This window comes from Coffea eugenioides, unplaced genomic scaffold (assembly GCF_003713205.1).
Source record: "Coffea eugenioides isolate CCC68of unplaced genomic scaffold, Ceug_1.0 ScVebR1_623;HRSCAF=1329, whole genome shotgun sequence".
NCBI classification, from domain to species: domain Eukaryota; kingdom Viridiplantae; phylum Streptophyta; class Magnoliopsida; order Gentianales; family Rubiaceae; genus Coffea; species Coffea eugenioides.
Window position 1 is genome coordinate 17350 of NW_020864479.1, and position 11724 is coordinate 29073.

The 11724-nt window shown below is 36.2% G+C and overlaps 1 protein-coding gene across 1 annotated transcript; it reads left to right on the forward strand.

Moving 5' to 3' along the window:
• The first annotated feature begins 10476 nt into the window (after positions 1-10476).
• Positions 10477-11495, forward strand: LOC113758645. The gene is made up of 3 exons (XM_027301412.1): positions 10477-10815; positions 10908-11162; positions 11274-11495. The coding sequence occupies exons 1-3, from the start codon at positions 10477-10479 to the stop codon at positions 11493-11495; spliced, it is 816 nt and encodes a 271-aa protein (XP_027157213.1).
• Positions 11496-11724: the final 229 nt, after the last annotated feature.

Consider the following 11724-nt stretch of genomic DNA (forward strand, 5'->3'; position numbering starts at 1 on the left):
TATAAGATAAATAATGGTTCTGAGATCGGAACCTCCTATTGGATTTCTTTCATATTTGTGAAATATGTATACATGCATGATCACGGACAGGGCTGGGGTGTTGGGAGTATTACAATGAACTGACAAACAAATTAATAAGAATTGGCTTCAAATCGTGATTGTATATCACTTTCCTTTAGGATTTATTTGTTCGGTATAACATACAATAATCTTGGACAAATATCCTTTAGGATAAGATGAAGTTTGTTTGTCATAAATTCTTGTACAAAGTAAGACGAACTCTCTTGAACTAAGGAGTGCTTTTTGAGAGGATTCAAAGTTGTAGAAAAGTGATTTTCTACAGTAAAACACTTTCTACTTGATCTCTTTACATAGGAGAGATTGTTTAAAAAACAAATGGACTTAATAACTACTTGTATGAATAGATTCAAGGTATTGTATACAAATTCATGTACTTTAATTCATGCATCACATAATTTTATGATCAAAGACATGAATCTATCCTTACATTTAAGGATCCCCACATACATGAATATATTCACGAATGAATATATATTTATCACAATGTATGTACATCTTAGAATCATTTGATTCATAATTCAATACATGTATGTACATTCCAGAATCACTAGATACAAATTTAAAAATTTTCAACAATCCCCCGCCATTTTCAAAATTTAGAAAATGGACTTCCAAAAGGTCACCGATTAATCTCATACTCATATGCATAAATAATGGTGTTTTTCAATTGAACAACTATCTTAGTGAAGGTTCTTTAAAATCAATCCTACAAGATGATAGACAAGCTTTGATCCACTTGTTCATTGGATTAACCTCATAAACACATCACACATTGAGCAATGCACAGCCATAAGTTCTTCAATGATACGTTTTACGGTCTTGTATCACTATCCTTTCATAAATGTTACAAAGCAAAGTCATTAACTTTGTGGTTTGCCGAAAACCAACATTCATATAGGTGATATCTTAGTACCCCCACCATTGATGGCACTTTTAAGATTCGTTAAGAGTCCAATAACTCACTCTTATATTTGCACTGGCGAGAATAATATGAACTATTCTACCTTGCGATGTCTAAATTTACATAGTGCACCAACCACTAGAATAATGTACTTTCACTTATTGAATTCAAGACTAGACGTTGTATCTAGCGTTGAATTGAGGTTCCACCATTAGTGATCAATAATTTTGGACTTTAAACCCATTCCCCTTGATGTTCTTAACACCAAGTTCCTTGATAACCCTTTTGTCAAAGGATCACTTAAATTTTCATTAGATCTCACAAAATCAATTGATATGACTCCATTTATGATCAAATGTTTGACATAACTATGTTTTAAACCAATATGCCTTGACTTACCATTATACACTTGACTATATACTTCAGCAAGTGTAGCAGCACTATTACAATGTATTGATATAGGCGACAAAGGTGTTGGCTACAATGGTATATCAGAGTAAATTTCATAGCCATTCAGCTTCTTTGCAAGTCGAAGCAAGTGCTACAAACTCTACTGCTATTGTTGAATCGGTGATATAAGTTTGTTTCTTAGAACCCCAAGAAACTGCACCTCCATCAAGCATAAAGATCCAACCACTTGTCGACGAGTGATTATCTTTATTAGTGATCCAACTAGCATCTGAAAATCTATTAATTTTTAGGTTTTATTATCCATAATTGAGTCCATCTCATCATTTATAGTTTCCTTCCAAAAAGGTGCGTCTCGAGATTTCATTGCTTCTTCATAGATTTTGGGATTAGTCTCAGTATTGAAGCAATAAGGGACTTGATTGCTCAATGTATCTCTAGTTCTTTCAACTAGATACATATAGAAGTCCAAGCCAAAATCTTTTTTTGACTTTCTAGCTCTTTTGTTTCTTCTCAATTCAATGGTTTCATTTTCATCATCTTTTGTCAAATTCACTCGATTTTGGAATAACATCTTTTATGGAGGTGAATTTAATTTTTTCAAAAATAGCATCCCTAGATTCAATTATAGTATTAATAGAAATTAAATCATTAGGTTCAATTACCATAAACCTATATGTTTTACTATTTTGTGCATATCCTTAGAATATACACTTCACACCTCTTTCTCCCAATTTCCTTTTCTTAGATTCCAGGACTTTTACAATTGCCCTACAGCCCCAAACTCTCAAATAGTTTACATTAGGCTTTTTTTTATTCCAAAGTTCATAAGGGGTTATAAAACTCTTTTTATTAGGAACTCTGTTTAGGATATGATAAACCATTAACAAGGTTTCACCCCAAAATCCTTGACTTAGTCCAGAATTTGATAAAAGTGCATTAATAATTTCTATCAATACACGATTTTTCCTTTCGGCTACACGTACCATTTTGTTGTGGCGTATAAGAAGCAGTCACCTCATATTTTATCCTAATAGATTCAAAATAGATAACATCATAACACTGTCTACCTCTATCTGTTCTTAGACATTTGATAAAGGTTTCACAATGAAATTCAACTTCTGATTTGTATGTTTTGAATTTTTTTCATTATTTCATCTTTTAAGTGTAACAAGAAAACATGACAATATCTAGTATAATCATCAATAAAAGTCATAAAATACTTTTTACAACCCAAAGTAGAAGTGCCATGCAAATCACACACATCGCAATGAATGAGATCTAAGATTTTTGAAGATCTTTCAACTTTAGGAATGGGTTTCTTGTGATTTTTGTCAGCATGCATGTTTTGTATTTTCCTTCAATTTTGTCACAATATGCCAGCAAATCAAGTCTCATCATTTCATGCATTCTATTGTAGTTAACATAACCAAGTCTATTATGTCACAATCCAAACGAAGACTCAATCAAATACCCAGAAATGATAGGTCATAATTTGTTACTAAATTTATAATTATTTTTCCCTTGATTTTAGCCAAATATTATTTTAATTGATAGATTCTACTTATATTTGGTTAATGGTGCTAATTGTACAAAAAGGAGCAAAGCGTGATTAAAAGTGACAAATTTTCAATTAATTCGATGGTGGTACGTTCGAGACCTACATTCAAGGCCAGAAAGTCGGGATTTATATTGTGCAGTTTCCCAATCCAAGTCAAATTCCAAAACTTGACAGCTGCTGAAGTTTCCATTTTCTTTGCATTCCACGTCAGTCTCAAGTAATGGGGAGAGTTTTTAGGAAATTGAATTGTAATAGGAAACTCTTTAAGAATTTGATTGGTATTAGGAAACCAATCAATTAAGCAATTCGGCAGGGAGAATTCGACATATAGCTCTTGCTTAGGAACAAAGCATAATTATTCTTGTTTTCTTGACCGATAGAGAGGAAGACAATTGTACGCTACCGAAGTAGATTATCTTTTGGGATGGCTTGTTCTCCATTAATGGAGATCTAACTTCATACTTCTAGTCGAAGGCCAACTTGAAGGTGCGGTTTTAAATATCTGTGAGGTCGAATTATTTTTATTTATTTCTTTTATTTATTAGTATTTGTACGTTTTCTGATTTAATTTCTTATGATTGTTTTGTTATTTGAATGTCAAGGGGCCGATATTCGAATTAACCTAATAATCTACCGCCAGATTAATTGATTGAATCCGTAATTGTTTAATCGATTAACACCAATGGCGACTAGCGTGATTGGTTTCATGTTAGGGAAACATATGATCTAACTTAAACAAATGCTCGTAGCGTATTTGTTGATTACAGTTGGGTTTTTCTAATTCTTAATGCAATCAAGAAATTAAATCTTACAGTCGTACCTAGGGTTATTTCATTTTTTTATTTTTAACAAACAAAAGGACCTGGCCCCACTTCAGGCGCCAACCCTTATTCGGGTTGTTGGGCTATTTCCCATTTTGGTTACAAGGCTCGAACACTGGACCTCGGGTGTACTAACCCTTAGTGAGACCACCTCGGCTGCCTTGGAAGGGCACCTAGGGTTATTTCTTGGTTAGAGAAATAGTTAACGGTCGTACCTTGACTATCGAAAAAGTAAGGAAATATTGGTTGTTTATCGCGTGTATGACAATTATAACCAATCTAGTAATAAGTAATTGAATTATCTTTGCATCGATGATCAGTTGAATGGACCGTGTCTGAAAAGTTGTATCTTTGGCTAGAGTCGTATTGGTTATTGATTAATTCCTGTTTATTTCTATTAGTTGTTTCATTAGTTGGTTAATTAGTTATTTTATATTTTTCAAAAATCCCCATGCTCTAAACTCTAGAATAAACGAATTATTCCCAATCCCTGTAGATTCGACCCTGCTTGCCACTGTCTACTAGTTAGTAATTTTGTTAGTCAGTCAATTCTTGTATATCGGATTAACCTAACTCTTCGGAGTCAGGGTGAATCAAGTAACCCATTGCACATCCAGAGTCCCTGTTCCAGTACCTGGAATTGATTGTTGATTGCTTTTGGTGGTAGTTAGATTTTTATTATTGCACAGGCTCGACACCTGTCAATTTTTGGCGCCGTTGCGGGGGACTGGTGCCTGATTAATTTGTTTCTTTTTGAGTTCATCTTGTTTTCATTTTTTTATTTTTCTCTTTTTTTATATAGTTTATGGCTGCTAACATTCCGTATTTTGGTAATAGACTGAATTTTATTTCTGGAAGGAGTTATGAGACTAATGTTTTTTCTAATGATCAATTGGCTGTTGCAAATTGTGAAAGTTATTTTGCCTCAGATCTTTCAACCGACATATACTCCGCATTTCAAGATGGCCTAAGTGCTCCAATCGATAATTTTGGAGATTTTTCACCTCAATATCAAACTTGATATGACCCTTATTCAAACGGGTATGATCAAGGATGGTGGGATAATTCCAATCTTAATTATACAAAAGGGCCAATGGGTTTTCAACGGCAAGAGTCTCAACAACCATTATCCACGTCAGGTATATCTCTTGAAGAAATAATTGAATCACTAGCTACTAACACATATCGATTTCATCAAGAGATACAAGCGAGCATTTGTAACCTGTCGGATCAAGTGAATCAATTGACATCCAGGATAACGCAATTGACTTCTCGAATGTGTGAAGAATTGCCCTTACAGACCAAAATCGATCGTAAAGAAGATGAGAGTACAATTATCTTAACAAGTGACATGGAACTGCAAGAGACTCAAAAAGAAGAATCTAAAGATGCAGTTGAAAAGGGAATTGAAGTACAAGAAATAGAACCCCAATATCAAATTATTCAAGTAAATGAATCCAGTGAACAATCTTCAAATGTGGTGACATCTCCTCCATTCCTTAATCAATATTCTCCTGACTTTTGTTCTTTAATTCCTGTTAGTAAGATTAATTTTATTATATCAGACGATTTTGAGTTTCATGACAGGAATAAATTAAGAGTTACAATGGCAAAATATCTCGAACCAATAAGTGCTCGTGATGGAGGAGTGAGTGAAGAATTAAGGTCATTACTTGTTTGTTTGGCGCCATCTACTAATTCATGGAATATCGTATCTCGTGTGCTCAAGGATTACTCTATTTAAGAGGGATATCAGGACTACATAGAAGATGAAGCACTGAAACGAGCTACACGATTTTATCCTTCGTGAATGAACATGGCAATGTCTAGCCAAAGAAATTAAAAAAAGACACTGCTTGGGAGGCAACCCAAGACCCTTTGTTTTTCGTTTTCTTATGTTTCTGAAATTTTTGTTAAGTGTTAGTTGAGTTTAGTGATTTGTTGCTTTTGTGGCAAGAAACTAGTAGTTGGGCGTGCCCGCGTCTAGTGATCACGCCTAAGGAAGGCAATTTTCGTCTACGGACAAAAGACTTTTCCATAGTTAGACGTGCCCATGCCAAGTGGTCATGCCTAAAGCATGCAATTTTCATCTGTAGGCAGAAGACTGTTCAATAGTTAGACGTGTTCAAGCCAAATGGTCACGCCTAAGGCCTGAAATTTTCGTCGCTTCGGCAAAAAACTCTCCAATAGTTAGGCGTGCCCACGTCATGTAGTCATGCTTAAGGAACTTAATTTTCGAGAGTTGGTCAGAAGATTCGAGAGCAGTTAGGCGTGTCCACGTCTAACGCAGTGGTTCTAAAAATTAAAATTTTTTTTTCTTTCACTCTCTTCTCTCTTTCTTTCTTTCCTTTTCTTTTTCCTTTTCCTTTTCCTTTTCCATTTTCTTTTTCTCTTTCTCTTTCTTTCTTTCTTCTTTCTTTCTCTTTTCTTCTTCTCTTCCTTTCCTTTTTCTTCCTTTCTTTCCTTTTCCAGCCGCAAGACCACAACCTTAGGACCTCAAATTCCGCTGCTCGCGCCGTTTCTGCTTGTCACTATCGCTGCCACACCATGCTATCGCCGCTGGCCACTTTCCACGGCCATCTCTGGTCTCGTCGTTAGTTTGGCATCTCTATTTTTCGTTTGGGGTAAAATGGAGCCGCTTGACTTAAAACCCTGGCCGACACCACTCATTTTCACCATCCATTGCTGGCCGTTCGCTATCACTTCACGCTGCCCTTTCCATCCATAGCTGTCTACAACCCTTCTCAATTACCAGGGAAGTTTCATTGTCCTTTTTGCTTCTCATTCTATTTATTTTATTTCTTACATTAGGGACAATGTAAGATTTAGGTGTGGGGGGAGTAGTATATTGGTATTTTATTGAAAAAGTGCAAGTGTAGGCATTTCGTTGGAATTTTTTTGTTTGACTTTGTCAAATTTTATCCAATTTTTGCCACGTCTTGTGCATTTTTGTGGTTGTTCCTGATAAATGATGGTTAGATGTTTCAAATTTTTCTATTGCTAAGATTTTACACTCTAAGGTGTTAAGTATGACATGGTTAAGTTTAAGGGTATCTCTTTGGTGAATATTTGAGATTTTGTGACTTTTGCACTTTTTGATTAATTTCTCTAAGTATTGTAAATATTCGTCTAGCATTTTTGTGCAAATTAGTTCAACTATTAATCTCAGTTCTCCATATTTAAGAAATGAAGCGGGTTTGTGTGATCTTTAATTTTATTTTTGATGTTTATTTGAATCATGTTTGGCTATACTCCGCTAGATATCATTGCCTAGTAACCGGAGGTCTTCACCACAAGTGTCGATTTTCGCGTCAAAAAGCGACGATAACTATGAGTATGTGATTTTTAAGCGATGAGAGTTGAGTAATCGGACTCCTTCATTTGGCAAATGTCGGAGTTCGCGTCAAAACGTTTAAATGGCTAAAGACTAAGCATTCCCCTTGAAAAAAAAAACTCAAGTGTGGGGATATTTTAGAAAACAAAAAAAATATGTGCTAATAGTGAAAAATGTGAAAGTGTTTAAATGAATTGTTAGCCCGCTGATCCATGAATTTTAATATTGTGATTTTGCTTAATAGTCGAACCATTTGCTTATGGATGCTGGTTGAATATTTTATATTTTTAGATTAGTTAGTCATAAATTGAAAGAGCCCTTGATCTTGAAAGCTAACTAGAGAGATATTTCTTGAAATTGTCACTAATATTTGACATATGTTTTAATTGTATCTTGGCAATAGAAGATTTGAATAATAACCATTGTTTGAATTTGATTGCTTGATTTGTGTTCTCATGCTTGAGGATAAGCATGGTTTAGGTACGGAAAAAATTGATAGGTAATAATTTGTTGCTAAATTTATAATTATTTTTCCCTTAATTTTAACCAAATATTATTTTAATTGATAGATTCTACTTATATTTGGTTAATGGTGCTAATTGTAGGAAAGGGAGCAAAACGTGATCAAAAGTGATAATTTTTCAGTTAATTTGATGGTGGCACGTTCGGGACCTACATTCAAGACCAAAAAGTCGGGATTTATATTGGGCAGTTTTCCAATCCAAGTTAAATTCCAAAACTTGACAGCTGCTGAAGTTTCCATTTTCTTTGGATTCCACGTCAGTCTCAAGTAATGGGGAGAGTTTTTAGGAAATTGAATTGTAATAGGAAACTCTTTAAGAATTTGATTGGTATTAGGAAACCAATCAATTAAGCAATTTGGCAGGGAGAATTCGGCATATAGCTCTTGCTTAGGAACAAAGCATAATTATTCTTGTTTTCTTGACCGATAGAGAGGAAGACAATTGTACGCTGCCGAAGTAGATTACCTTTTGGGATGGCTTGTTCTCCATTAATAGAGAACTAACTTCATATTTCTAGTCGAAAGCCAACTTGAAGGCGCGGTTTCAAATAACTGTGAGATCGAATTATTTTTATTTATTTCTTTTATTTATTAGTATTTGTACGTTTTCTGGTTTAACTTCTTATGATTGTTTTGCTATTTGAATGTCAAGGGCTCGATATTCGAATTAACCTAATAATCTACCGCTAGATTAATTGATTGAATCGGTAATTGTTTAATCGATTAACACCAGTGGCGACTAGCGTGATTGGTTTCATGTTAGGGAAACATATGATCTAACTTAAACAAACCCTCGTACGTGTTTATTGGTTAGGGTTGGGCTTTTCTAATTCTTAATGCAATCGTGGAATTAATTCTTACGGTCGTACCTAGAATTATTTCTTGGTTAGAGAAATAGTTAACGGTCATACCTTGACTATCGAAAAAGTAATGAAAGGTTGATTGTTTATCGCGTGTATGACAATTATAACCAATCTAGTAATAAGTAATTGAATTATCTTTGTATCGATGATCAGTTGAATGGACCATGTCTGAAAAGTTGCACCTTTGACAAAAGTCGTATTGGTTATTGATTAATTCCTGTTTATTTCTACTAGTTGTTTCATTAGTTGGTTAATTAGTTATTTTATATTTTTCAAAACCCCCCATGTTCTGAACTCTAGAAGAAACGAATTATCCCCAGTCCCTGTGAATTCGACTCTGCTTGTCACTGTCTACTAGTTAGTAATTTTGTCAGTTAGTCAATTCTGATATATCGGATTAAGCAAACTCTTCGGAGTCAGGGTAAATTAAGTAACCCATTGCACATTCAGAGTCCCTGCTTCAGTACTTGGAATTGATTGTTGACTGCTTTTGGTGGTAGTTAGATTTTTATTATTGCACAGACTCGACACCTATCAAGAAACCATATCATTCTTATTATTTCTAATAGCAAATACATTCAATTTAAACATCCCATTGCAATGATAACCCTTGCCTACAAACATACTACCCTCAGACAAAATAAACTTGTCAACCTCAAATACAAGTTTAAAGTCAAATTTATTCAATAAACTAGCCGATACCAAGTTCTTACTAACTTTCTATACATAAAACACATTTGTCAATGTTACAACATTGTTGGAAGTAAATTTTAATTCTACTTCTCCAATACCTTGAACTGGAATTGTAGCAGAATTTTTCATGTAAAAAACAATGCTTTCATCCACTGGTTTCATGGACTTGAAAAACATTTTATTGTTGCACATGTGTCGCGTAACACCAGAATCAACTCACCAAGTAAAATCATCTTTCAATCATATTGATCTCAGAGATCATGGCCACAAGATTTTTGCTTGTGTTGTTGGAAGACTCTTTCTTTTCCTTTTTATTTTTAAGAATCTTGCATTCACACTTATAATGTCCTTGTTTCTTGCAGTAGAAGCATTGTCACTTCTTCCTTTTCTTGGATTGATTCTTGGATTGTTGGCTCTTCTTGTTTCCTTGGGACTTCTTAGTTTGTCCCTTTTCAACCACATGCACTTTTGAAGTAGAATCTTTGTTCTTTTCAAGGATTTGTGTATCCTTCTTTTCTTGCATGCAAATTTTCTCTTCTACTCAAAGAGACTTAGCAAGAATCTCAAGAGAGATATTCTCTTTTTTATATTTGAGATCTCTCTTGAAATCTTTCCAAGAAGGTGGTAATTTGTCTACTATAAAGCAAACAATAATAAGTTCGTCCATGTGCAAATTGTATTATGTGAAATGATTAAGAAACATTTCAATTTCACTAAATTGCTCCATAACAGATCTATTATCTGCTATTTTATAATTATTAAAAGATGAGGCAAGAAACCTCTTACTTGTAGCATCTTCTTGCATGTACTTGGACTCCAAACGATCCCAAAGTTCCTTGATGGTAGTAATTAAATGGTAGACATCAAATAGGCTGTCACTCAGAGTATTAAGGATGTGACCATGGCATATTTCTGACATTTCCGGATGTCTTCAAGAGTTTTTTCATCGAGATTGATGATCAATGGCTTCGGGATGGTCAAAGCATAGACCACTTGGAGTGCCGTGAGAAGGAAATGAACATGTTTTTGCCTATGAATGAAATATCCTCCATCAAACCTCTCAAACTTGACAATGTTGGATGCCAACTCTTTCAAGGTACCAGCCATTGTAGAGTTCAAATAAAGCCTAAAGATTGTTAGGATGGCTGAGGAGCTAGGCAGGATTGACCCGCCGCACATGCTAGTAGTGGAATTCTTTGGAGAGGTGGGATGGAATACCGGGTTGCTATAGGCATGGCTACCAATGGGTTTGGTGCGCCAGGTCTAGGAGACTACCTTGTATCCGGATGAGATGGTTTGGTTGGGGTCTCCATCGGGACACTTCACAGTGAAAGATGGGTGGGAGGCCCTGCGCCAAAGAAGAAACCTATCTCTGGTTGATAGGTTCGTATGGAATAGAATCCTTCCGCTCAAAATCTCCGTCCTAGTTTGGAAAGTGCTACGTAATTTGGTCCTGGTGGAGGTGAATCTGCAAAGGCGAGGCATCACGATGGCATCTCAGTGTAGCTGTTGCTCTTTGCAGGAGGAATCCTCGAAGCATTTTTTTCTGGGTGGGCCAGTGGTGGAGCAAGTTTGGGACTTCTTTCACGGACGGTTCAGTATCCTTGGAACTAACTCGCAGTCGGTCTCGGTGGAGTGTTTATCTTGGTTTTTTTCAACATCATCGGTCTTGGCAAATCATATACGATTACGCCATGTTTAGTTTTATGGTGCATATGGCAGGCCCGAAATAAGGCACGATTTGAGGGGGCTCGGTTGGATCCACAGGGGATGATTTGGGCAGTGGGAAGTATGGTGGAGCAATTAGGGAGGGCGAAAGTCTTTTCCATAGCACATTTCAAGGGTGACTCGGAGGACCCATGGGCTCGTTTAGCTACCTGGAAGCCGCAGGTGACGAGGCGCTTGGTGACCTCGTGGTTGCCGCCACCGAAGGGTGTGGTCAAGTTAAATACGGATGCCAGTGTGACAAGAGGGAAGGTATCAGGGGGAGGCTTGCTGCGGGACCATGAGGGTAGATTGATTTTTACGTCCTATAAAGAGTTCCGGGAAGTCGATGTACTGACTGTTGAGAGTAGGGCATTGCTGTAGGGTTTACTCTTCTGTAACAGAGTTTGGGTTCAACAGTTATTGGTGGAGGTGGATTCGGCGGGACTCGTTCAATTGCTAGACTCAGGGGCCTTGGCAAAATGGCTGTTATGTAACTCGTTACGGCAGATTCGAGCCCTGCTTCAGAGCTTCAATGCCACAGCTAGGCACATATTCAGAGAGGCGAATGCCGCGGTAGATAAGCTAGCAATGATGGATCTCTAGGGTGATTTTTACAGCACGACATTCCAGCAACTCCCGAGGGAGGTTAGAGCTACTTTGCTTTTGGATAGTAGGGGAACCCCTTTTGTTCGTACCCAAGGTGGGAGGGAGTAGCCCTCTTGTCGCACCTTGAGACCGATGTAGCCTGTAACTCTTTGTTCTCTGCCTTTTAGCAATGGAATAACTCTTTAATCAAAAAAAAAAAAAAATTCAACCTTAAATTCAGTAGCCA